Source organism: Argentina silus (assembly GCF_951799395.1).
Source record: "Argentina silus genome assembly, chromosome: 4".
NCBI lineage: Eukaryota > Metazoa > Chordata > Actinopteri > Argentiniformes > Argentinidae > Argentina > Argentina silus.
The window spans coordinates 1,327,397-1,355,393 of NC_139658.1; the positions used below are offsets into that span (position 1 = coordinate 1,327,397).

The window sequence follows — 27,997 nt, forward strand, 5'->3', positions numbered from 1 at the left end:
AGCCACCTTGCTACCACAGCATGCCCACCCTCCCACTGGGTGTCTCCTACTAACTGGCCACTGCATATGGGGAGCAGTGGGTTACTGTACAGGAGGACTACAGAAATTGATATGTGTCAAAGTGAGGTGGTCCATTCACAGAGGCTGGATATAAATATCATATAATAATTTCATTGCAGGTTAGATTCATGCAAAGGAAAACAAGGGCTATGCACCACTGACTAACATGAAATGGTGGCCGACCAATGATGAGCATTGCAGACATCAGGGTGCTATGAGATATGAGGGTCAGGTCTCTGGGACACATGATGCTCTTTGACCAAGCCCACTCAGCAAGGGCATCAGTCAAGAGGTCAGAGGTCACAGAAGATGATGGTCTGAGTTGTTACAGTAAAAGTCAAAGTTCAGAATGGATCATGTTCAGCATTACCTGGTAAACAACGATAACAAAGATAAGCTTCACTTTTAAAAATAAATGTCTAAGTCATTGTTTTTACCATGTTCTTCATGGTTTGCAAATGGTATGCTTCATAGTGTTGGTGGGTTATCACATATTTTCTCATATTAGATTTATAGCCCTGCTACTACAGAGACGACACAATTACACTGATCCTGGGATTCTTGATGTGCTCCTTCAGTTTTTATCAGAAGGCAGTCTTCATCATCTGACATCCACTCATTATTTTAGGGGGAAGCTCTGAGGCAGATTCTGGTGAACCGGTACTATGGGAACTTCAAGCCTGGCGAGAGAAGAGACAGCCTGACGACTTTCAGCAATGGCCCTGTTAGCCCTGGGCCTGGAGCACAGGCGAAGGTTCCGGCAGGTGTGTATTTGTGTGTGTGTGTGTGTCCCTGTCCCTGTCCCTGTCCCTGTCCCTGTCCCTGTCCCTGTCCCTGTCCCTGTCCCTGTGTGCCAACAGGATGAATGATACAACTTCAAACTCTAATCCCTGAGGTATTGAGTTGTTATTCCCTCATGTTGAAGAGCCCATACCCTAATCACAGTGATGTCATTACTCATTTCCAGTGCCTAGGGGATAGGGAATAAGTTCCTGTTCACGGTCCTGCCCTTGTCCTCCATTAAGCCCTTGGACTGCGGCTCCGTTCATCAGCATACGAGCCCTCTACTCAGGCTAAACCAGACCGTGCTGTTGCCTGGCGACCAGAGAGAGGCCTTAGATTAGAATTGGCTGTGGACACACCTGCTCACACACACACACACACACACACACACACACACACACACACACAGAGCAGTCCTCTGGGTACCATTATCACAGCAGCAGCAGCATGAGTGGAGAAGACTAGCCATGGTCAGGGAATAAATATTCTGAATGCAGAGACGGTATGATGATCCCTATAGTTTCTAGCATTCCAATTTGGTATGGTTGTCATATCCATCAGGCTAAATCGTGTTACCTTATAATGAGCTGATTATGCAGTGAATCAATGACTGAGGAGAAGACAACCATATTGTCATTGTGGCAATATGGTGTTGTGTTTCCACAGTATGTTCTTAGGTGTTATTGCTGATTGCCTAATGCCTCCCTCCCTGTCCCACCCCAGTGGTGAATTCAGGGGCGGCGGGTCGAGGGGAGTTGTGCCTGGCAGAGGTCCAGTGCCACCTCGACAAGGAGGGGGCGTCTGACCTGGTCATCGACCTCATCATGAATGCTACCAGCGACTGCATCTTCCACGAGAGCATCCTATTGGCCACCGCCCTGCTAGAGGGAGGGAACACGGTCATCCAGGTGAGAGAGTTCACCCAGGTCAGGTATATATTGGTAGAGGTGTAGTCAACTGTGGAGAGGAGGTATAGTCTTGCATGTCAGGCCTCAAGGCTGCTCTGGTCAATGAGACTAGAATAAATTGCCTAAAAAGACATGGTTGGAATCTAAACAAGTAAATGTTATCTCAGGAGCTTAAAGGTTTAGTTCAATATTTTTCAACTTATAGTCAAATGGTCCCCTACCTTCCAGGAGGTTTACAGTATGGGCCAGGAGAAACTTTAATCCATGGTTCAGAGGTTGTTTAATTCATCACTGCGAACAGAAAAACAATGGGAGTGATTGGGGATAAAAAGAAAAGTTCAATATTTGTCAGCAAAATCACCTCAAAGTAACTTCCAACCAAGTCAGAGTTCATTTGAAGTGATGGTGGCCACAAATGTTGAACTCTTTGTTGTGCCTCCATACTGTATCACTCCTATTGTTTTTTTGTTAGCACTCAAATGATGAGCACACCTCAGGCCATGGAAGCAGTTAGCCCACATGTCTGTGCCGAAGATCATTGAAATAACTGTGTTACTGTAAATGAATTGAAAATAATTGCGTGAATGAGAGAAATGGCACGAATGAGTAGCTGTTGGTCCACAGTTGTACCTGTGTGGGTGCAATTCAACGTCCGCCAAAACATTGGCAAAAAAGTCTGCTGAGCAGTTATGTTGGAGCTCTCATGTGTTTTGGGCCTGCTACTACTCACAGGAGCCGAGTAGCGCCCCTACAGTGCCCAGGTGAGAGGAGTGGAACAGGGGAAACAAAGGAGGGAGGGAGGGGTAGACTGGGCCCAGAAGGAGAGTAAGAAGTGGAGGCAGAGCAGGAACTAATCGTCTGCTGGGAGAGGTCCAAGCTCAGAGCAGCCAAACGCCTCACTGCCTCCCCATGCACAGCCAGCGAGGGGTTGCTACGGCAACTCAGTCCTTTGCTAACCTCACAGAGAGAGAGAGAGAGAGTCTCTTGGCTTTACACCCTGGTCAGTTTTGGTTCATGTTTGCAAGGCCATCTGTTTGTTTGGTGGCTGCCAAACCCATGGAAGAGTTTCTCACTGAAGTGCGGTTGTGTGTTAGAGAGTGTTTCACAGGGGAATTACTGCCATTAGTCACTGTGATACTTGTGTCGTACGGGATTGTTGGTCCTCCCGCCTACTATAGCTGCCACCCTCTTGAGGGTAAAGCTTATTAGTTTATAGATCAGTTTTGTCATAATGGTCCAATTTCCTCCCACTCTTAAACATTTGTTATGCTGTGTTCCCACTGGAGTCTTTGGAAGCACAGGGTATCCCTGCAGGAAAACATTACAGGTAGCTGCCAACTGAAACCTATAAGCAAGGTTGTTTTATTATTAGGGGTTTTCCTCTCTTTGTATCCAAGGAGCCTGCACAACATGAAAAGTGTGGCTCGTTTAATAATAACAGTCAGGTTTCTTGTTCTTTCTTTTTTAGCAAGGACAAATGCACTTTGTTACTGAATCACATACTGTATGGTGCTGAGTGAATCTAAAACATATCAGCAGACGCATCACATTTCTGCGTCTTATATAATACTGGGCCTGCTGCCCCTCTTATAGGACAGAAGAACCCTTGTTGTCCAAAATAAAAACATTGCATGGCAAAATCTACTGCTGTTTGTTTGTTTGTTTTGTTTTTGCTGTAGCCTGGCCAACAGGATTTGCTCTGAAAAAAGGGAGAGAACGAGGAAAGAGAGGGGTGTAATGGTCCAAAGTGTAGGTGTTCTGAGCTGAGGGCTGAGGGCTGTGTGCTGGGCTCTGAGCTGGATGTGGCGGCCCTGGGGGAAAAGGGGAAGTGTGTTAGTGAACACAAAGAGAAGTGGGCCAGGTCACAGCCTTGGCACTGCCAGGCCCTCTGCAGCCCTCTTCTCTGCATGCTCCCAGAGATTAACACTCTTAACTGGCCAGCTTTTCTCCCCTCCCTAAGGGGTGTTTATCTGCTAACCATACTAATTAGATTTCCCAATCTGGAGTGTTACACCAAGTTCTGCTTCTGACAAGATGGCCATCGAGACTTCAAGGCATCGGTCCCGGTGATTCATTTTGTGGGTCGTCACACCCTTTGTGAACATGCTGTACAAGATGATGTTTCTGTTTCTCAGGGTTTTCTCTCTTATTTCCAAATCAAATCAAACATACAATGAAAGGCATCATGAGAAAGACTGGATACTAAGCTGGCTTTATCCAGGTGTCCACATAAGGCTCCTCTTTTGTCATATACAGTAAGCTGTATCGGTAGCACTGAGCCAGTGTCCCCATGAGCAGCAGGAACAGAAGCTTACAGTATGTCACCTGAATGGAGGAGCCCCATCACCTGTGGCTACTCCAGCCTAGACAGACATCTAGGTAGGTCAGACGGTCATGAGGAGTGCCAATTGGATTATTAAGATTATTAAGATGGCGCTGTCTAGAACGTTTTCTCACTCGTGTTGGAAGCTCGTGCCCACGTTGTTGGCTACTGTACAGCGCTAGCAGTGGGCAGAACAGCCGGCAGGCCACAGTGAGGTCCCAATATTTGGACAAGGGATAACTTCATTCCTTCAAACTTAATTGGTATAATTTCTCAGGATTCGCTCACCATCAGTTCCCCCTCAGAATATCAGACACTTAGCTTCCTGGTTCACTATCAATTATCAAAACTCCAAGGCCACATTTTTACATTTAAACCTGCCAGGCTGCCACGCCCAGTCGTGAGGTGATATGAAAGCAGGACATAGACGCACCCTCTTCTTTGGTGTTGCGACATGTTGTCCCTGAGGTTCTTAAGGAAAGTATTATTAGATTTGTCAAGGGAGAGAAAGAGAAGGATATAGGATGGGAACACTGATGACTGATGATGTCTCAGTTTGAGTCAGACACACACACACAGGGTTATGTAACTTCACACTTATGGGACAGAAGGATGAGGTCACCTTGTCCAGATGAGGTTGATATAATGGATGAGTGATCTCATCACTACACTATATGAGAGGATGTACTGTATATAGCTCCCTGTTATTATGAGGAAGTAATATATCCTGTAATATTGACTCCGCCTTCCGACTGGCCTTTCATTGAACAGAGCTCACATGTTACCTTTGTGCACCTGTTACTATCTGTGTAAGAGTAGACAACTCTGTTAAATATTAGTGTGACCTACATATCTTTGTATCTTTGTGGACAAGATAACAAATGCAGTATATGGCCACACACACACACACACACACCAGCCACGCAAGCAGGTTATTTCCCAAACAGGCTGGCTGGAGTGGTTGCTGTATTATGTAAGAGCACCTTTATAGCAGGTCTACTACTCAGTCTACTTCCTCCTGGCCCCATGCCCATGGTTCCCTGGCCCCTCTCCCTCCCTGTGACCCCTGACCCTGCCCTGTCACAGAGGTGTCACTGCTGCTGTTAATGGGCATGCGGTAGCATGCTGACCGTCTTAGCCGCCACAGGCCAAATTTATCCTCCCCACCTATGCCTCAGGTTCAGTTTTCAGCAACCTCCTGGAAAGCTCATGAACCCTTTGTTGTTGGAGATGGGTTTTAGCCGGGTAAAGTAAAACATAGTCTACTACTACTCCTGCTCCCCTCAGCAAGCAGAGGAAACTCCACCCCGATCACACTTTAACTGTCAGTTGTTGGCTACACTGTACAGACCGTTCACTAGTCTTTTCTGCATGAGTTACATTTCCCCGTAGACAGCATACAATATTTGTATGTGCATTTGTTTTCTATTGTCATTATATCGTGTTTTTTTTCTTTTTCTGAGCTCCTACCTACAATTAACGCTGTTGATCGCAATGACAGAAGATTTGATTGGATACTGGTTGGCTTGCAGTGTGTGTTTATCCACTTGTGTGACAGGGATTTTCCAGAACACAAGCTGGAGTGAAGTGTCACCACTCCCACCCAGAGCTCCCATCTGTGTTTGCTGCGGCTGGTTACCGGCTGGGTGTGCACGATGCGGTGCAGAAGCCCTCCAATGATCACAGTGATGGCTCTGTTGCTCACTGAGATGTCAGGGGAGAGAGCAAAAGAGGGAGAGAGGGGGCCAGTGTTATAAATAGATCTTACATAACTGCTTCTTGTTGATGCCAAGAGCCGGGACAGCAGAGAAGGGGGGGATAAAAAAAAAAGAGACAGAGAGGAATGCAGAATGACCTTGTTTTCCGAGAGGAGGGGCCCCATGCCCACCATTTGTAACTTTCTGGTGAGAGGCCCAGAGGTTGGGCCTATAGTCTACTGTACATGACAGGCACTTCCAGGGTCAGGGTGGGCCTCAGGGTGCTGTAATGCAGGGCTTAAGTGCACACAGCACAGCACAGTGGTCCCTCCAGCGGCTAAGCTGCCTCAGGAGGAGAAGCTGCCCTGGCCCTTCCCTGGAAGGAATGAATCAGCAAATTGATGGTGCACATTAAGGGATGAGCTCACAAAAGCGTGTGTGTGAGTGTGTGCTTGCGTGTGTGCATGTGCGTGTGCGTGTGCGTGTGCGTGTGTGTGTGTGTGTGTGTGTGTGTGTGTGTGTGTGTCCTTCCCCCCAATCAAGCAGTGTCAGATCATACAATAGCATTCTCATAATTGCTCTAGTTGATGTTGCGTCATCTCAATAGCCATGGGTGTAGCAGACTCATCTCATACCTTTTGAAACCCACACAAACCAACATAGGTTCAGCGGTGCTGCTGTCACCAGCACTGATGCACAGTATTTTCAGACTTTCCCAGCTGCAGATGCAGCGACTTCCCCATGGGCATGTACTGCACTGTACTGTATCCCTAGAACACTGTCCTTGGCCCTGATGTAGAGTGTGACCGTGAGGGTACAGTTACACTTAGCAATGCATAAATACTGTACAACTGCTCTTAAATATCTATTGTAATGCACCTCAGTTTCCACAACAAAAACCTTCAATCTCTTCCTTCATATTTCTCTTTTTAGCTTTTTGTGTTATTGGTGCAGGCTATGTTTTTATTTTCTCCCCAAGAAAACTAGATATGTTTAGATTTTTGGATTATATAAAATACTACATTATGCGACTTCAGTAGAGTTGGACTTCAGTAGAGTTTTTCAGAGAATTAGTGTTGCAGAGCAGGTAGAATATTGTCATATGATATTAAACGCTTATGGGCAGTACCACAAACAGTTTATCAGCAAAATGGAGAAGTTCCTGCTTGTATGCTGAGAGAGAAAGCACAGGCAAAAAGCCTGTCAGTTAATTCCCTTAGCCTGCTGCGTGCTGTATTTCTGCCGGTGTTGTTATTTTCTCCAACATTGTCATATGGCAGTCAGGTGTTGGCATAACGATGATCATCCAACGGATCCGTGATGGAATTACTTGTTTATGACCACGGTCATGAGGGCTTCTCATTTGAACTCAGTAATGTTGTTATAAAGTTGCTTTCCTGCAGCTTGTCCACGGGTGTAGGCTTGCCTGCAGTGCTTGCTTACGTAAGAACTGCTGAGTCTTGATCTGATCACTTTCAGTGAATGACCTCTGTCTTGTCAACAAGTTTGAGTTAACTGCTTGTTGTTTTTACACAAAACAGGAGAGAACAACTGATTTAATGTATACATTTTGGAGTATACCTTTGTTTGAGTGTGCAAACTCATTTTACTCTTGCAGATGAACCTCTATGATTCATGCTGAATGCATGGATTGAATGACATGTTTGGACAATGTGGCTTTTCTATACAGTAGCTTTGTAATGTGTGTGCATACAGTACAGTATCTGTTTATGCTACTGTGTGTGTACAGTACATGTGGGTCCCCTTTTCTCTGCAGCTTCAATGAGTTGGATTCCCAACATGTAAAAACGGCTCGTTATGTAACAGGCTTTCAAAACTGCCACATAATCTACACGATAACTCCCCGCCGCCTCTGGTTCCCTTCCTCTCCTTTTCCCCTTCCCTCCTCCCACTCATACCACACACTCAATTCGTGCCGCTCTGGCGCTCAAAAGTAGGGCAGGATTTTCCTTCTCTTCTTTCCCTCCTTTTTCCCCCCTCTCCCCTGATGTAACAGTGTTTGAGCTGAGGCGCTGTGTACCCTCCCTAACCACTCAGCTGATTACAGGTCTTATGTAAGGAGGGATTGTTCAAGTGAAAAATGGGACAGGATATACCAGCCTGACAACAGATAAACAACAGCTCCATGCAGCTCCATGCATGAGGGCCTTACACTTGCAATCAACATTGTTTGTCAAATTTGATCAGGAAAAAATACATATTCTGTAGGTTTTTGCATGATCAAACTGTAGAAAGCTGAACTATATTTGAGGTGACAGTTGGTGTGTGTGTGTGCGTGTGCGTGTGCGCGTGCGCGTGTGTGTGTGTACAGTGCAGGCTTCAGAATGCCAGTGTTGTGTCCTGAGGACAGAGAGCAGATGGTGTTAAATCAGGTGAGCACAGGGAGGCACTCCAGGTTACTTCCTTGGCAGTGAGTGCCTGAGCAAAGAGTGAGAGAGGGTTATGTAACTCCACTGGAGAGAGTCTCTGGCACTGAGTAAGGCTGAGACAGACAGGAGGAGACGTGGTCAAACTGCCAACAAACAGGGAAAAACGTGTTTCCCTCTAACACAAAGAAGCATACAGTATAAAACACAGAAACACAGTGAGCTAAAAACAGAATGGCTTATATGTTTAATATCCTTTTTTCCCCTGTCTCTAGCGTTCGTTCTTCTGCCGTTTGACGGGGGACAACAAGTCTGAGAAGTTCTTCAAGGTGTTCTATGAGCGTATGAAGCTGGCCCAGCAGGAGATCAAAGCCACAGTGACGGTCAACACCAGTGACCTGGGCAGCAAGAAGAAGGATGAGGAGCCCCCTGATAAAGACACGCCTGCTGCCCGCAAGAAAGGTCAGGGTAACTGGCCTGCTTTGAGAAATATGGCCCTAGGGAAGAGATGGGAAGAGATGAGTTGGGTCATCCAAGATAATTTACTCTGAGGGTCACAAAGCAAACATCAGTCATTCACAATGTCATACAGTAGTTTCACACTACAATGTAAGTTGGGGCCCACTAGTAAGCATATGACCTGGTCTATGAGATTTACAGACTCCTGTATGCACAGTGAAAGTCGTGTGTGTGCCTGCACATGCGTGTGTCATGCACCCTCTGCGGTGTGTGTCTGATATCTCCCCCCTTGTGTCTCCAGTGAAGGAAGTGGTAGCAGTGGCAACAGTGGCAATGGTGACGGAAGAGGTCAAGGAACAGCTAGTGGAGGCGTCCAATGTTACCAAGAAGGCCTTCACCACATACCGGCGTGAGGCTGAGGCAGAGGAGCACCTGGCAGCAGCCGAGGGCCCCGCCACCACGGCAGACAAGAGCCAGGAGGAGGGCGAGATGAGCTTCATCATTACCATCATGAAGCCCATCCTGCGCCTCATGCAACTGCTCTGTGAGAACCACAACCCGGAGCTACAGGTCAGCCACACCACCAGATGGCACTCTCTCTTGTTCTCACCATTGTTTGCTTGTTCTGGGGGCTGCTTTGGTTGCCTGTGGCACTCTATCGGAACAGAGCTGGTGAATTTCCATCACCAGACATTTATACAGAAATGAAACCAGATCACCAGGCACCATGATCTGTGGAACAACATGTTGCAATTGTTTCCTGGTAGCGCTTGGTCTGGTTTCACTATGAGGAGTGTGATTGTGTGTTTGGAAATGGCGAGGTCCAGTATTTCAGACAGGCAGTTGACGACTTCCCCTGTAGAGTTAGAGTAGCTTCTTATGTAGCACGGTCAGGTCTTGCCCTCATAAAGAGATAGCTGGCTGGTGAATCATTCTGTCTTATCAGTCTTGGCCAGCGTGGGTGGGTTGGTTGGTTGTATGGATCCTGAGCCAACCACACTGCGAGATAATCATGACTTAACCTGATTGAGATGTTTTGATACAGCGCTAGACATGCGATGTGTCATGAGGTAATCTAGACACTGAACTAGCCCTCAGAGAGAGAGATGACAGCCATAAAAGACTGAATACAAAAGCAGAGAGGTTCACACTCCAAGGCTTTAATAATTTAACTGCACAGGGGGAAAAAATAGAGGGGGGATAGAAGGTCCTTCTTGTTGGAAGTATGAGTGTGTCTTTGATGTGTAGTGCTGCCTCTCTTTCCCCTTCAGAACTTTCTCCGGTGTCAGAATAACAAGAACAACTACAACCTGGTGTGTGAGACGCTTCAGTTCCTGGACTGTATCTGTGGCAGCACCACAGGAGGCCTGGGCCTGCTGGGTCTTTACATCAACGAGAAGAACGTGGGCCTCATCAACCAGACTGTGGAGAGTCTGACTGAGTACTGTCAAGGCCCTTGCCACGAGAACCAGGTGGAACACGCACACGCTCACGAAGACACGCACACACCCTTTCTTCACACACCGTTCCACACACAAACCAGCATTTGTTCAGAAAAATCCCCCATCCTTTACATGCCCATGAAGATGAAATCTATCAAATCACCCGCTGTTTGTATAAAGTGATGTCCTATGTCAGTAATTGCAGGTTTGGTCTTGTTTGGTGGTGCTGTAATTAGACTTGTACATGTTCTTTATAAGCTACAACTCCAGTAGGTCCCAGTAGTGAGAGGAGGATATCCAGGCAGGGCTCCTTCTATAACTGTGTAACTCCACTCTGCTCTGGGCACCATGCCTGTGTTTGTTCTTTCTGGTGGATTAGTGTTGTTTGCTTTTCTCACATGATGGTCACACCCTGTTGCTGAGGGGTCACTTCATGGCAAGCGTGAAGCCTTGCTGCCTAACAAGCACTGGCTCTGTAGGACAAAATGTGCAAAATGAGAGGAAATTAACTCTCCAAACACCACAGGATCAGTTCAGACTCCACAAAGACCATTGTCCAATGTCCATAGTTGTGGTTAATCTGGAGGTATTTTGACTCAACTCTAAAAACATTGTCACTTTATTGCCATGGAAGAAATCAAATATGTCCTTCATGTTTCTTTCCCAGAACTGCATTGCCACTCATGAATGCAATGGTATTGACATCATCATTGCTCTGATCCTGAATGACATCAACCCCCTGGGCAAGAAGAGTATGGACCTGGTGCTGAAACTCAAGGTGAGATCAATTGATTAATCTTTTGAACGTTCTATGTTTTTCACTGTTCTCATGGGTATTCTTCTTTGGTCTCTCTTTGTTTCAATGTGTTTTGACCACCAGCTCTCAAAAGTACAGTTGCTATTCTGTCTCCCCCTTTCGTCTCTCTCTCTCTCTTCCAGAATAATGCCTCTAAGCTCCTTCTAGCCATTATGGAGAGTCGCCATGACAGTGAGAATGCTGAGAGGATACTATACAATATGAGACCCAAAGAGTTGGTGAGTGGCAGCTACTGTACATAAGTGTATGGCCCAGGGCACAACATCTAGGGGATGTTATTTAATGGTCTTGTCTCTCCCAGGTGGAGGTGATAAAGAAGGCCTTCATGCAGGGGGAGGTGGAGGTAGAGGAGCCTGAGGAAGATGAGCATGAGGAGGAAGAGCATGCGGCCTCTCCTCGGAACGTGGGACACAACATCTATATCCTGGCCCATCAGGTAGGCTTTTTACTATGCAACACCACTATAGCAGCATCCACACCCCCATACCCCTGTCAGCCCCTATAGATCCTATAGGTGCATTACATCAGAACCCTGCACTTCTCGCCTCCTCCCTAACCTCCCTGAGGCAGAATCCAGCTCTAAAGGTGACGTGTCTATTCAAGTGATGATCTAGGTAAACAGAAGTTAAATTCCAATGTTGATGCACAAGCATGATGCCCTGCAGACTAGTGGGTAAACAGAGTGCATCCTGTAATTAGAGAACAAAGACTTACAGTGACATGTACTGTACAGTACTGTGAAACACAACCTGTACTAAACTACTCTAGTATCAATCACTCGTCTCCTCCCCTACAGTATCCCTGCTAACACACACCCACAAGGTAGTTAGAGGAACTCTCAGATCTCCAAGCACGTTGCATAACACCTGTCAGAAATATCAGCTTACACTAAGGGACATTAGCAACCAAAACAATGGGGTTGGTGACTTTGACATGGATATTGCTCTGTTGATTATTGACAAGAAATGTTGTTGTTGTTTCAGCTGGCCCGCCATAACAAAGAGCTGCAGGCCATGTTGAAGCACGGAGGGACCTATGGGGAGGGGGATGAGGCTCTGGAGTTTTATGCCAAGCACACAGCTCAGATTGAGGTCAGTCATTGTAGTTCATGTTATAGCTGACAGCCATTGTGGCTCTGACCTTGTCCTGACAGTTACCTCTCCCTGCATTGAGGTTATGTGAAACTGGGACCAATGGGTTTTCACTATCTAATTTCCATTTGATTACCTGTATGTTACCTCTGGTGGATTGCAACATAGTACTATGTTTTTGACATTTATGTTTACACTAGGCATGTGACGGTTTTGTTTTTCTTGGCCTGCTTCTATGGCACCCATGGCATGTTTGCATAAGTTCTATTGTGTGCCCAAGAGAGGGAAAGAATGCTGTCTGTTCGCAAAACCTCAAATGAGGAAGAGCTTATCAAAAAAGCTTGTCAGGTGCTGTGTAGAACAAACAAACAGTAAAGTACAGTACATGAAAACAACCCCTATTTCGACTCTCTATTTTATACCCTATTATGGTCTAGTTAAACCTATAGCCGTTATACAAGGTGAGGTCCCAACCTTAATTAGGTTTGGGGCCTACTCAGACCAGGGTTTACCAACAAAAGTTGCCCGTCACCACCAAGAGAGAGAGGGTCTGTGATGGGCAGCGCTGTGGTTGTGTTCAGATCGTGCGGCTGGATCGCACCATGGAGCAGATAGTCTTCCCCGTGCCCAACATCTGTGAGTTCCTCACCAGCGAGTCCAAGCTGCGGGTGTACTACACCACAGAGCGTGATGAGCAGGGCAGCAAGATCAACGACTTCTTCCTGCGCTCCGATGACCTCTTCAACGAGATGAACTGGCAGAAGAAGCTGCGAGGTACTCAAGAGGCTACTGGTAACGCAAACACGGTTCCCTGTGCGTCCTTCTCCCTACCTTTCTATACTAGTAACTGCTTTACACACCCTCACCCCTCCCTGCCCCCCCTCCCAGGCCCCTCAGGAGGCGGCCCCCCAGGCCTGTTTGGGACTCACCCCTGAACCCTGGAGGGAAGGGAGGGGAGAGGGCATGTAAACCTGATAAGTTAGACAAGATAATATAACGTTGATAAAGGCTGATATATCTGCAATGTAAGGTTTGAATGAGTGACGCAACGCAGAGAAAGAATTGTCAAATATGTGGGTGTGTAGGAACATTTTAATGACACATCTTCACGCCCATATATATACCACTGTTTCCTTACGAATGCACAAGCAACTACTGTACTTGTCTCTCCCCGTCCGACTTGAGGTCCTAGGGGCATAGCATGGGGACTGGAGACTTTTGAGTTGCTGGGGTGAAGAGATCAACAAAGCTTTAAACTACATCTTCAGAAAAGTATAGTGAGTTTAAGATGAGGGACATTGCCTTAGACAATGAAACGAGCTGTTTACAAACAGTTTTAAAGCCTGTGAGTCATGTGAAGTAAAGAAATACCATTATCTGAAGACAGGTCATCTTCATCCTAACTCATGCTAAGATGAATAATACCATTATTCCCAAATCCACCCAACATCCCAGATACTACACCCTCAGTAGGGCGTGTCTTGTTGACACCCTGGCTCCTGATCCTTTAGCCCGTGGTAGAGTACAGTATGACTGCAGTCTTTGTTTCCTCAATGGAGCCTGTTTTTGCCTGTCCAGCTCTGCAAGAGGGGTCTCTCTCTGCACTCTGATAACACGTGACCGACCGCCTCTTATCTGAATGATTCAGCACAGTGAAGCGGCCATGTTGTTCTGTTGGTGCCAACCTCATGTCATGAGTGCAGTGGCCTTCTGTTTATAAAAGTCCTCCACCTTCAGTTCCTCTTTTTAAATAAAAATCCAGCGTTACTAAAATAGCAGTGGTCATGACATCAACCCCCTGACCAGTGGCCATGTGGGTAGCAGAGCATATTCTAGGTTTGGCTTGGGAGGGGGTTGGTGGGTGGGGATGAGCATCCTATGTTGACTTCAAATCCTAGGGTCAATGGCTAGACACGCTCCTAAATCATCCCATAGCATTGATATACACCAACAAAAAGCATGAAAAATTGTTTTGCACATGTTACGTTTTTGCCTTGTTGTTAAATAGAAATGTGATGCGTATAAATTGACCGTCTAACCCCTCCTTTATGTTAGGTCTTCTTGAGTTAATTCTAGTTTCAAATGGAGCTCAATTTAGATACATGTGGAAATAAATTGTCTCTTGAACTTTGCATGCAATCTGTCAACAAGGAGACAACTCTGGTTCCAGAGAAAAGGAAAAAAAAAAAAAAAACAAGGCAAAAACATAACTTCTTGCTGTAGAATAATTCATAAGATATGTGTCACTGGAGTGTATCTGCTGCAACCAATTGTCAACACCAAAGCTAAGTTCCAGATGAGACGAGCCTTGCCTCAAACAGTAACTGGTATTCAGGGGCTACTCAACACAATAATGCCTCTTAGAAGTCCCCTCCCCCCTCAAAAATATCAAACAATAAGATATTTTCAAACACCTGGTGGTATGTGTCTTAGGTTTTACCAGCATTTGACCAGAATTAGCTCTTGCTACATGTTAAGAACTTCTGCATTGTGTATTAGTGGAAATCCTTCATTGAATGCACTGTTGAATGTGTTGCCGTACACAGTAGAGCTACTCTAGTTGTATGTGCATCTCCTGTGATGTGTTCTCTTGAGGAATGCAGTGTGGTGTAGTGGTCTAGTAATGAATGCAACGTTTCAAGAGGGATGTTGTTCTGTTTGACACTGTATTGACCTGTGTTGCGCTCGTACCCTTTTCCTGCAGCCCAGCCCATTCTGTACTGGTGCTCCCGCAATATGTCCTTCTGGAGCAGCATCTCCTTCAACCTGGCCGTGCTCATGAACCTGCTGGTGGCCTTCTTCTACCCTCTGGAGGGCATCCGTGGAGGTCAGTGAGCTCGCTCTCTCTCTCTCTCTCTCTCTCTCTCTCTCTCTCTCTCTCTCTCTCTCTCTCTCTCTCTCTCTCTCTCTCTCTCTTCCCCTCCTCCTCCCCCACCTCTCTCTATCACTCAGTTGAGTAATCAGCAGGATATCTGTGCAGATTGACGGCTGATCTCTGTATGTGTGTACATGTCCTGTGCTTCATACCTCATGCGTGACTGTTGCAAAACAGGAAATGGGAGCAAATGACACCAACGCATGCCATTAAAGCGAGGGGGAACGACATTACAATGCACATTACACACAACCACAAGCTGTTTGGGAAGTTGAATGAGGTATAAAGTGGGTCACCGCTGTTTTTCAGCTTTTTGTTCAGGTCTTGTGATTCAACTCTGCCATACTGTACAATGTCATTTAGCACGCTCATGCTGATTTGCTCATGCTTAGTATTACTTGACCTACAGTTATAAACATGTTTGTAATGCTATTTTTCTGAGGTAAACTATGTTATGTTAACACCATAACACAATTAACTAACTCCATGATTTCACTATCAACTTACCTTGTATTAAAATGTCTCTCAGCTCTCTCAATGAGAATATGCTAGTGCTTTGGGTTCCTCCCCCTCTGCATGTGGTTTGGGTGTAGCATCACACCTCCCAAACCAATGTGAATCTCATCACACCCTGAGATCTGTTTCTAATGAAATCCAATCTGATCGCACTGATCTCTCACTCACTGCCATTGCTAAATGTATGTTTGATCGGATGTGCCCTCAATCAGACCTGTCCTGATTATTGATACTGTGTTCGAGCTTAACACGTACACATTACTTAACATGTTACCAGACTCCTGCCTTCAGTGATTCTTCACTCAGGATCCTCTGGCCTGTGTCTGTGTCTGTCACTCCTGTTAATTAAGTGTGTGTGCCTGTGTGTGCCTGTGTGTGCCTGTGTGTGCCTGTGTGTGCCTGTGTGTGCCTGTGTGTGCCTGTGTGTGCCTGTGTGTGCCTGTGTGTGCGTGTGTGTGCGTGTGTGTGCGTGTGTGTGTGTGTGTGTGTGAGTGGCTCCTTGTGATCACCACATAAGGCCAGGCAGCCTGGCAGGAAACCTAACACCAGAGCACTGGCCACAGTGTTTGGGCTACTCTGAAAAGTGACACCTACCCGATAACAAACAGTCAGAGTCCCTGTCAGCTCTCTTACTTCATAGGCTGTTGTTACATAACTCCCAACCCATCCCTCTTTTCAAACTGCTTATTGCTCATGTTCTATTAGATAACCAAAGCAGAGGAAATAAGAATATGTTTGTAGTCATCTTACCTGGCACAGTACAAATTAATACAGAAACCAATGTGTAGTAGACATTGTTACCTCTGATAGGGTCAGTGTATTAAACCTGCCCCTGACATCTAACCTGGCATTATCACCCTGGGCCTGACCAGACTATAGCCTGTCATAAGGTTGCTGCCTTAGGTCAAGAAAATCTGTCTTGTGCACAGTCACAAGATATGATGGTGCACTTGGTGTAAATGCACCAATATTTATTCATATTTTTTTTATTTAGTTTGAAAGAATGTTGCTTCCAATTTCACAATGGTTGTCAATTTCCAGGGGAAAACTGTTTATGTCTCTCGCTCTCTCTCTCCTGCCTGAGAGCAGTATTATTCTGTGGTGGTGTGCAAAGCCACAGCCATTAAGGCCTCTATTGTTCCCGTGCAGGGTTGCATGGAGAAGACACACATTGTGACTCGTATACACTTTCAATTGTTCTGTCTGGGGTCAAGCAGTGCAGTCCCTTTTGTTTGAACTTCCTCAGTGCTGGAAAGGAGGGAAAAAAAAGTTGTTAGCTTAGAGCTAAACACTTTCATGTGGTTTCCAGTGTCAAAGGTCTTCAGCTAGCTTAGCATCAGACTCAGTGGGTCATCCGAGGACAAGTGATGTCAGCTTAACGATGTAGCCATTGTGTGGGTAAACTCTCAGGCATTGTTATTACTCAGTAGTGAATCTTTGACACACACAGATTTACTTTGGACCATTGCTTGTAAATGGTCTTGTAGTATTTTGTGGACGTATAACATTGAGATTGTATTTTATCCTTTAATGAAAAATACAGTTTTCTTTCAGTCGACTCGGTTCAGCCCCTCACTATGGGACATGCACTCTGGGGTCAAGCAGCGCAGTTCCTTTTGTTTGAACTTCCTCGGTGCTGGAAAGGAGTGTATCTGTTTGCTGAAGACCCCTATACAATCACGCCTGGTACAGGCCGGTGACGCTTGCAAGCAGATGGCCCCGCCTACCGCCCATCCAAGGACTGGCTCTGCCAAGAACTGGCATGGAAATTGGTGCGTTGTTTGAGTCTGGAAGTCTTTCCCCTATAATTTATATGAGACGCATAATATACCTCCTATAGAATGCAGAGAGCAAGTGTGCCCATTTTATCCTTTCCACTCCTGTCCACAGAGCCTCCTCCAAGCTCAAACTTGAGCTCCCCTGGGCCCTGCCACCACCCAAGAGGATGAGGCTAGACGGGATCATCCTGCATGGTGACCTCCCGTTCGCGTGCCAGCATGTGCCCATCTTCAACAAATGCCTCTGCTATCAAGTCATGGTGTAAGCAGCCATTCCCAGCCAAGAAGAGAAGGCTGGATGGCCTAATCTGCCTCTGATGGATGCTTCGCTGGCCGATTATCTCGACTCGATGGCTGGTGCCTCTGCTGTGCCCAGAAGCCAACCAGTGCGGGGTTCCTACGAGACTGTGGGCTCACAGAATCTCCAGTACATGACCACACCCCGGCTGAACTTCACCTTTATTAGACAGCAGTGCTCAGGCTCCCTTATGCTGGGATGGGCTGGCACCTTATACTGCAATAAAGGTTTCCCTGGCGCAAACAACCTTGGTTGCGACCTCTTTAGGAGCACATAGGCACATGCTCAGTCTACCCCTGGCTTCACCATCTACACGAGGATGTGTATTTCCACATCAAGATTTGTCTGACACACGGAAGGTTTCTGAGACTCGCCCGCTTGGGAGTGCCTTACGAACACTAGACTCTACCATTCGGTCTGTCCCTGGCCCAAAGGACATTCACAAAATGTGTCAAAGCCGCCATTGCCACCCTGTTTGGGAGAGGCATTCAGATTCTCGTGTGTATATAGACGATTGGCTCGTAGGCACAGACTGCAAGGCACAGGCAGCAGATCACACTGCGATACTGCTGTCACAGTAGCTGCTTGTTCAGCTTGACCTCCTTCCACATGTGAAACTTTCAGCTCTGAGTGTCTTCACCGTGTCCACGAGTGCTCGTGTCGACATAGTGTTTGGAAGCACTGGCATGGTGGAGAGACCCGGTTCTGGGGCTCCCCTATGCAGCGAGTCCTTGAGGGAAGGGTTGTGACTCCAGACTTCAGGGATGAGGTGAGTGAGAGTGAACGGTTTGTCCTTTCTCCTGATAGCCCCAAATTGGCCCGGGAGACCTTTGAGGTTGTGGATAGCCCAACTACTCTAAGCACCCCATGGTGCCTCCCGCTCTGCAGGGACTTATTATCTCAAGTGCAGGGCCAATGTTCCACCCTCATCCCGAGCTGATGTATTCATGGGTTTAGCTCATGAAAGGTCCAACCTAGACTCGGAAGTCCCCCCTTCGAAAGTGATTGTCATGATTCAGTTTGCAAGGGTACCATCCACCATAGATCTTTACAACCTGAAATGGAGGCTGTTTGAGGTGTGGTGTGAGAGCTCCCTTTTAGAGCCTTACTTCTGCGATCTTTTCCTTCTTACAAGACCTGCTCGATAAGGGCAAAGCCTTCTCCACAGTTTAGACATACAGGTAACAGGCTGCTATCTCTGCCATTTAGTCCGGCTTTCGGAACCCTGCCAAAGGGTAGGGCTCTGTCTTCACAGCGCCTCTCCCATTGGATTGTGGGGGCCATTGTTGAGGCTTACAATTGTCAGGGATTGCAGCCCCCTTTGGATGTCTGGGCGCACTCCACCCACGGGTTGGCGGTGTTGGGGGCCCTGTGTAAGGGTGTCTCTGTTTCAGAGGTATATGCCACAGCCAGCTGGGCTTCTCCACATACCTTTCAAAAGTTGTACAGCCTGGACATGACTGTGTCCTCTGTGGCGCACACTGTCCTAAGTACTTGTTTGGAGACTGCGTGATTTAAGTGTACAGGGATTGGGCTTATGATTGTTATAGACAAAACAAAGTCCATGGACACCCATGAGGGATAATTGGTGCAGGTAGATGTGAGATTCATGTGAAACTCATTTGTAATACACTCAATCTCTGTTCCTCCTATGGGTGGTTTATCTGTGTACAGCTGTGAGCCTTGCAGAGTGCTCAGCAGTACAGTCCTATACAACTAGTCATAAAAAGCCCAGCAGCCTTGGTGGAGCATGCTCATCCCAGTCTGCCTCACACCTCCCACTCAGAGAGGTGTGTCTGAAGAGGCACAGGTCTTCCTGCTCCAGCTGCATTATGTTGGCCCTCTACCCTTTACATTTTACATTTACATTTATGGCATTTAGCAGATGCCTTTATCCAAAGCGACGTACAACAATACATTTGTTTAAGTAAGTGAATCATCTATCCAACAGTCATCATAAGACAAAGTAATCAATGCTCACACCAGGGGCCATTGGCAGTCGTAATGCCAGTAGGCTAATTTTGTACAGGGGGGTAGCTGGGGAGAAGAGGTCTCGGGGTTAGGGTTAGTATATTACTCTCCACCATCTGACAGGCACTGTTGGAATGTGACCATGGAAATAACATAAGCGCACTGACATTAGTTCAGTATGGTGCCGCCTTTCAATGCATTGGGAAGATACGGTGGCTGGCATGACAGTAGCATATAGGAGGGAGTTTGGCCCAACTTAGACATGGAACAAAGCAATGTCCTGTTTTGCCATTCAAACGAGGAGGATATTCCTGTTTAATATCAGACCATGTGGGTGGAGAAAGAGTTAATAGTGGCTGCTGTACTGTATTCTGCTCTCACCCTGCTCCTGTAGCTAGTGGAATCTTTTCGACTAGAGAGATGAATGGGGGTTTGGAGAGAAGGCCTGTGACGTCCAGCCCAGCTCAGCCTGTGGTGTCTGCTCTGCACTGGGCAGCAGTCAAGAGTCCAGCTCCCCTGGCGTGCCATCAGCCTGCAGACCTGGGATCACTCCCAGACCATCCCTCATGAATTTCTCAAGAGCCAGTGGTATTTTTAGTGGCCGGGGTTATGTAACGATCACCTGTCATGTGATCTCTGCATGGAGAGGAGAGGAGAAGGGGGCTGACGGGAGGCGGGAGGCCACTCAAATCTCGCCTGTGTTGGGGCCCCTGAAGTGGATACACGGCAAACCCGGCTGACCTCGTTTTCAGCTTGACACACACACACACACACACACACACACACACACACACTCCACAAAACAAAACACAATCACCCTTTCACTGTGTCCTTGTTTTTCATAGAGCTGGGACTTAGCCACTAACCTTAGTGCCGGGTAAGCTCCTGATAAAACCTTAGTTAGCCACAACACATTCAGATGTGTCACACTTTCCACACTGTACCTGGAAAATGTGCCTGAGCATGTTCAACAGGTGAAGCTACTGCAGAGGGATATCACACACTGGAGGCTGTGTAGAAGATACTGTATGCTGCTTGTTAGTGTAGCTCAATGTGTTGTCATCTATGATAAGTCAATTAAAGCAGTTTGATGAGTCAGTGCTTGTAGTGTTGGCTGAGTTTCTCTTTCAGTTCAGGATTGATTTGCATGGTACATATCTTGGGTATGTATAACTGTAATGAACAGTTCAAAACGTACATGCACCAAGTAGACATTTTATATGGATCTTAAAACAAACATATAGCAGTGCCCTGCATAAGTATTGGGAAATGGAAGCATTTTTCTTCTTTTGACTCTATACTCCAACAGTTTGGATTTTAAATCAAACAATTACTATGAGTAAAAGTAGATATTCTCATCTTTAATTCAATGGTGTTTTCATTCAGAATGACACCTTATTTTATAATTAGTCCTCTTATTTCAGCATTATATTCCCAATACCATTCCCAAGTATTGGGAATATAATATAATATTTATATCATATATATATATATCATATAATGTCCAAATGAAACATGACATTTCTAAAATTATCTGAAATGTGAATATTTCTTCAGTTAAATTGAGTCCATCTGAGTGGATAATAGTTGATGTGATTTTGAAATGAATATCTTTGTGTTTGTAGTTTTTGTTTAGGCATTTGAGCTAATTTTAGTATCATAGCAAAGGGGGTGAATAATTATTGACTCAAGACATTTCAGTTTTCATTTTGTATTTGTTTGTAAACATAACACAACAAAATGTGGAAAACTTCCAGGGGGTGAATACTTAATGAAGGCACTGTACATCCCTATCCCTATCCCCTGTCACCATCACCGCCTGTTTTAAGCCCACCTCTCTCCCTCTAACTTTTCTCCCTTCCCCCTCTCCTCACCCCTCTAACCCCCCCACAGGTACCTTGGAGCCTCACCTGTCTGCCCTGCTGTGGACTGCCATGCTAGTGTCTCTGGCCATCGTGATCATCCTTCCCCAGCCTCACGGCATCCGGGTGCTCATCGCCTCTACCATTCTACGCCTCATATTCTCTGTGGGCTTGGAGCCCACTCTCTTCCTACTAGGGGCCTTCAACGTGAGTGAGTGTGTGTCTGTGTGTGTGCGTGTGCGTGTGTGTGTGTGTGTGGACCATGTGATACTATGTGCAAGTGTGACTAAGCAATTTTGTGGGTCTTTTTGTGGGTCCCAGTAGTCCCTTTGCCCTCAACCTGTGGTCCATCACTCTTCCTGCCCTGTCACTCATAGAGGATAGGTGTGGAGTGCGTCACCATGGGATTCCATTCCATAGAGCTTTGTCACTTGTGTGTTAGCTAGAACAACTACACACTGACACGCCTGTTAAAGAGCTGTTGGTTGTATGGCTTCTCATGTATGGACATGTGACATAATTGCTGATGTAGTTGACAAAATATGTTGGGTGTAAAATCTTGATAGATGCCAGTGTGTAGCATGTGTTGACTTACTGATTGACTTATTTCTTTGACTTGCCAGTCAGTGATTGTGACCCAGCCATTCCCTCAATGGTATCCACTGTTCCTCAGGTGGGCAATAAGATCATCTTCCTGATGAGTTTTGTGGGGAACAGAGGGACGTTCACACGGGGATACAAGGCCATGATCATGGACGTAGAGTTCCTCTACCACCTGCTCTACCTGATCATCTGCAGCCTGGGGGTGTTTGTCCACGTTTTCTTCTACAGTTTACTGGTAAGACCAAGCTGGAGTGGAGGGCCGAAGTTTTGGGGACACGGACACACACACACACACACACACACACACACACACTCACACTCACACACACTGAGCTCACTCACTCACTTGCTCACCAGTTCACACATACATATATATATACACACACACACAAACACTCGCACATTGAACTCTTACTTTCTCTTGCTTCCAGCTCTTTGACCTGGTGTACAGAGAGGAGACACTGCTGAACGTGATCAAGAGTGTGACCCGTAATGGCCGCTCCATCGTGCTGACTGCTGTGCTGGCTCTCATCCTGGTCTACCTCTTCTCCATTGTGGGCTACATCTTCTTCAAGGATGACTTCATCCTGAATGTGGACAGGATACCCAATAAAACACTAGGTAAGGTCAAACCACATTCCCAAACATAATGGCATACTCTCCCCTCCCAACCCTCAATGTCGCATTTAGAATGGCTGCATGCAATATGTCTATCCAAGGCAAATAGGCAAATATGGTCCCTCAAGCTCACCCACCTCTTGCATAGTTGTGCAATGACAACATTCAGCCAAAGGAAGACTCTTTTTACTATCTTGAGCCCAGACAGTTTCTCCTGACCACTTGTTTTCCTGTTTGGCAGAGAGTGGGGCCAGTATGGTCAGAGAGTTCCTGAATGCTGGAGTGTGTCGGAAGGAGAGCGGGGAGAACTGCTCCACTGAGACTGTGGTGGAAGGTATGTGTGAAAGAAGGAAAGGTGCATGTGGTTCGTGCATGTGTGTCAAGGGGTTCCGTGAATGTGCGTGCATGTGTGTCAAAGGGTTCCTTGCCTGTGTGCATGTTTGTGCGTGTATATAGCAGTGCGTGTGTGTGTGCGTTTCTGTGTGCATGTCATGGGGTTTCTCTGTCTCTTCATATACCCCCCCTGTTAGCCTCTCCACTCCGGAGGAGATGTCCCATAGTTCCAATGAGACATAAATCTGGGCAGCGCGGTGGTCATGGGATTTAGACCAGGCCTGACTGTGTGTGTGTGAGAGAGTGTATGTGTCTGCTGGAGGACCAAGAGGGAGAGGAGGGGGGTTGAGGTCAAAGGCTAATTACCGTCAGGCACAGGCAGGTCGATGGGTCCACTCGGAGGGGGTGCGGAGGGCAGCTCTCAGAGACCCATGCATTTGAACAAACCCGGTTGACCTTGCTCCAATCAAAGACGAACCCAACTACTGCCTTAATGTGCTTAACCAACCTTTGTAAGCCTGAGACCAAACCTCACATAGGCTTCGGCCACCAGGCAAATTAGTGATGCTAGTCTGATGACTTGTTTTTGTTCTGTGCTGAGACAGTGGGAGGTCTGTTTAAAAGTGTATTTTGAGTAAAAGTCTTGTCTTTTAAGTTAATGTTTTGAGTGTATTTTGTTTGCTAAGCCCTGTCCTAAATTACTAAATTACCTTGATATAAGGTCTCATGTATGATAACTGAGGGTTACATGAGGTTTCTGTGGGCACCATTGGATAGTAGCACTCTAGCACTTTAGTATATTTACCGTTGGTGATATAGTCTACGAGTCTCCAGAAAACAGTGGAAATTAGTTAGAGGGTGTGTGGGTAAAGTGTCAGAGGATGCTCTTTGTTTTCTATGTGTGATACATGATAACATGACAGCCCTTGTGTGTGTGTCAGCTGCCATAGCCACCCAGCCATCAGCAGTAGTGATTGAGGACAAGGAGAGGAGCTGTGACAGTCTGCTCATGTGTATCGTCACTGTCCTGAGTCATGGCTTGAGGAGTGGGGGTGGTGTCGGGGACGTCCTGCGAAGGCCATCGAAAGAGGTATGCAACACCATCATTAGGAGATGATTCAGATTAACTCATCCATTTATATGTCAGTTCAACGAAGCGGTCTAAAATTGTAATGTTCAAACATGTTCTACATGTACATATTTCAGATTGCATGTTTATGTTCTTTGACAAGAAAATGCTACAGTACTATTTGTTTTCCTGAATATTTACCTTAGTTACATTTTCATGTGTGTGTTTCTCAATGGTGTATTTGTCTTCCCCTCTCTCCTCTCTGGCAGGAGCCCCTGTTTGCTGCCAGGGTTCTCTTTGACCTTCTCTTCTTCTTCATGGTCATCATTATTGTCCTGAACCTCATCTTTGGAGTCATCATCGACACCTTCGCTGACCTGAGGAGTGAGAAACAGAAGAAGGAGGAGGTCCTCAAGACCACATGCTTCATCTGTGGTGAGAGAGCCTGGCCTGGGTTGGGCTGGGCTGAGCTTCCCTGGCCTATGCTGGACTAGGCTGGGCTGGGCTGGCCTGAGCTAGGCTAGTTTGTGGGTTAAGGTTCTATCCTTGTATCCTGTCACACTGGTGTCATTTGGACTGAAGGCGTCTGAGTGCAGCAAATATGACCATGTCAGGCCTAGTTTGAGAAGAGTTAGAGGAGATATATGCAGTATATGAAAATTAGTGCTGTGAGCATTAAAGAGTGTTGTTAGATGTAGATGGGAAGTCTGAACCTGCACTGTGAGTCTGCGGCTGCAGGGTTGCATGCCTCTCCACTGGCCTGTTTGCAGAATGGGGGCTGTTTTGCTCGGTAGTGTAAACAATGCACCGCCTCCTCTTCCCAGAATGGTTAGTCATGGTGATGCGGAGGAGGTCTTCCTGTTGCCACACTGGTCTTGACCATATTAGTCTGCAGCACACTCACTCACTCACTCACTCACTCATTCACTCACTCAGACAATGCTCCTCCCAAAGTGCACTGCAAATGGCAGTGTATCACATAGCAGTACATTAGCTATTATTCTTAATTTTGTGTCATTCTTTCCAGCCAATGTTAGGCAATGCTAGGTTGATTGTAAGTGGTGGTGTTATGGTGAGAGGGGGTGTTAATGGAGAATACATTATTGTTAACGATACAAAGGGAAATAAATAAATAAACGATTTTGAGGCATAGAGAAGCAAACATTAAGACCCTTTGCCTATGTTCCCTTCTTCTTTAGTGCGTTATGTCTTCTTCTCCAGTGACTGATCTTCCCCATTATAGCCTATTGTTGGAGAATCATGCTGCCTAAGATCATGACAATCACCAGACTAATGCTAATGCATGACTCACTATTGCCACACATGCCGATGTTTTTATTTACATTACATCATATAATATGTTTGTTTATTTCTTCTCATGTGTTTCACAGTATGTTCCTGTGTGTGTGTGTGTGTGTGTGTGTGTGTGTGTGTGTGTGTGTGTGTGTGTGTGTGTGTGTGTGTGTGTATATATGTGTATGTGTGTGTGTGTGTATATGTGTATGTGTGTGTGTGTGTGTGTGTCTCCAGGCCTGGAGAGAGACAAGTTTGACAACAAGACAGTGACGTTTGAGGAGCACATCAAAGTGGAACACAACATGTGGCACTACCTGTTCTTCATCGTTCTGGTGAAGGTGAAGGACTCCACTGAGTATACAGGACCAGAGAGCTACGTGGCAGAGATGATCAGGGTATGAGTACTACGTGTATGAGGATCAAGACGTCTAGAATAGCTTCAACTTAACTTTTTACTTCTCTTGATTTATTCAATTTGTAAAGGCAAGGATGTGGTCACAATTAGATCGGTATCAGGGAGTTGACGGTTTAGCATCAGCTCATGTCATAGGCTGACCTATGACTGGGCTTTGATCAACTATTTCTCCTGAGGATACAGTTCTAGAATAACTTTATTTTTCCCGGAAGGGAAATGAAATGACAGACAGTAAAATAGGTACAAAAAACAAAACATATTTTATATGTTATTAACAAGTTATTACACAAGTTATTAACAAACAATAAGTTAATCAGTACAACAAAAAAAGTAATGTGATACTCCATGTCCAGCTAAAGCTTCAAGATTAATAAAACATTAAAAATATCAGTTCTTCATCTGCTAATGCTGTTTGTGTCCCAACATGCGCTGACCTCAGTCTTTGTCCTGATGGCAAGGTTTCAAACAATTATGCTTAGTACTGAACATTAGATGGTTGGAGTGGATTTAGTGGAAGATTTATTTCCTAAGATGAGTGAATATAAAGCAGCACTGTGTTACAAAATTTTATTTCAGAAAAGATCATGCAATCACCGTTCGTAGACTTGATTAAAGTTATCCTTTATTACTTAAACTAATCTAAATTACCTCAACAATGAGGTTATGCGGGTCAGGGAAAGTTTACTTACTTTTTCCTTACATCTTACAACAAAGTCTTTGTCTCAGCTGTCCCACAGCACCAGTACTGCATTATGTAATCCCCACCTTTTGTGAACTAAGAATACCCCCAAAGTTGTATCACAACTGTTAGATTTGTGAATGGATAATTAAGAAATCAACCAGACCATGCCATTGGCATGGAATGTGTTAATCCCCAAAAGCAGCCCTGCCTCGTCTTAGTCATTCCCCCTCACACACACACACACAGCGTTTATCCAGCATCACCCTGCTCCGTCGTGTCTGTCTGATGACTGCCTGACCAGGAGGTAACCTCATGATTTCTGCTTAGCAGTGTGAGAAACCCTTTCCATGTCACTCTCCTATACCAAGTTTTGTGGCTGTTCCACTGAAGACCTATTGACCTCCTCATCCAAGGACATACACACCTCTCTCTCAACATATGTGTTTATATCTGTAATAAAAAATATAATAATTTGGACTAGGCTCAACTAGAAGTTTTTCAGGGAAAAAAGTTCAACACAAACATAAACAAGTGTATAGGCAAAATGTGTTGCTTGATAAGGGTTTTGTTAAGATGCTTAGTGTGCTTCTTAAAGGGCGGCATCCGTTGCTTTTGAGTAATTCGAGGGAGAATTATAACCGTCAAAGGAAAGCCCCAGCTTCAGACGTGGTTACTTTCTTGACGCAGTTCTGTTGGTGTTGGTTTCTGACACACTTTCTGATCAGGCGCCAGTTGGCCCAGTTCCTAGCCTCATGTCTTTGTCAGAGGCGTGCTGTTGCTGGGTCTTGTGAAGAATCACCTGATTTTGGATTAGCATCCCCCCCCCCCCCAACCCTCGTTCCCATTAGCCTTTGACCCTACTGAGCCAAACAGAGCTTGTCGGGGACACGTTGTGGCCAGCGGGTTTAAGCTGACCTCTGGCAGATGTGCATGGTGAGTAAGACGTTGCTGACCCATCAACTGACACAGTCTGCCATAATGTAACCCCTCTGCATCATGCAAGTGTTTGATGTTGGGCTTCAGCGACTTGATGCCAAATGAGGTATCTTCTAACTCTCACAGACAGTCATCTGTGGCAAGTACTATAGCTACAGTCAGACATCAGAGCTTAGTTGTTAGGGATTTCCATGGCACAAAGTCTTCATTATTGATTAGTTGATGGCTGGGCACGTTATTGGATTAATGAGTATTGATTAAGTTATGTGCGGTATATCCCCCAAAAACTGGAATTGGATGAAATGTAGTTTCAACATTTTCTCAACAAACTGCCATGAAGTAGGTCACAGAAACTGAAATCACAGATACAGTATGACAAACCCAACTCCTCCAGAATACATAGTAATATCACTCGTCAAGGATGAATTTGTTATCTACTGTAGCAGTATCATTTCAAATTTCAATACATGGGCCACATCCCTTTTACCTGTCCTGCTATGATGTTGGAGCTCATCATGAAATCCGCTTTTCTTCATTTCACTTGCCAGGGAATAATGACTCCTTATGATGCCTAATATTAGTTTTCATGAGATCTGTACTACTTCCTTTACCCCCTCTTGGTCCCTCTGATGCTGTACAGTGCATTCAGAAAGTATTCAGACCCCTTCACTTTTTCCACATTTGGTTATGTTACAGCCTTATTCTAAAATGGATTCAATTAATTTTTCCCCCTCATCAATCTACACACAATACCCCATAATGACAAAGCCAAAACTGT

The 27,997-nt window shown here is 45.8% G+C and overlaps 1 protein-coding gene across 1 annotated transcript in view; it reads left to right on the top strand.

The window, feature by feature from the left end:
• Positions 1-27,997, top strand: part of itpr1b (inositol 1,4,5-trisphosphate receptor, type 1b) — a gene marked incomplete at its 5' end in the record, with an annotated part of 73,556 nt that overhangs the window by 38,168 nt on the left and 7,391 nt on the right. Inside the window, 18 exons of the mRNA XM_083668224.1 lie at positions 689-824; positions 1,567-1,751; positions 8,434-8,626; positions 8,937-9,187; positions 9,889-10,089; positions 10,727-10,837; positions 10,999-11,094; positions 11,178-11,312; positions 11,860-11,967; positions 12,549-12,741; positions 14,672-14,794; positions 21,299-21,474; positions 21,941-22,105; positions 22,302-22,491; positions 22,730-22,822; positions 23,763-23,911; positions 24,160-24,325; positions 25,421-25,581. Coding sequence (XP_083524350.1) covers positions 689-824; positions 1,567-1,751; positions 8,434-8,626; positions 8,937-9,187; positions 9,889-10,089; positions 10,727-10,837; positions 10,999-11,094; positions 11,178-11,312; positions 11,860-11,967; positions 12,549-12,741; positions 14,672-14,794; positions 21,299-21,474; positions 21,941-22,105; positions 22,302-22,491; positions 22,730-22,822; positions 23,763-23,911; positions 24,160-24,325; positions 25,421-25,581 — 2,832 coding nt within the window. The remainder of the gene's footprint in view (positions 1-688; positions 825-1,566; positions 1,752-8,433; positions 8,627-8,936; positions 9,188-9,888; positions 10,090-10,726; positions 10,838-10,998; positions 11,095-11,177; positions 11,313-11,859; positions 11,968-12,548; positions 12,742-14,671; positions 14,795-21,298; positions 21,475-21,940; positions 22,106-22,301; positions 22,492-22,729; positions 22,823-23,762; positions 23,912-24,159; positions 24,326-25,420; positions 25,582-27,997) is intronic.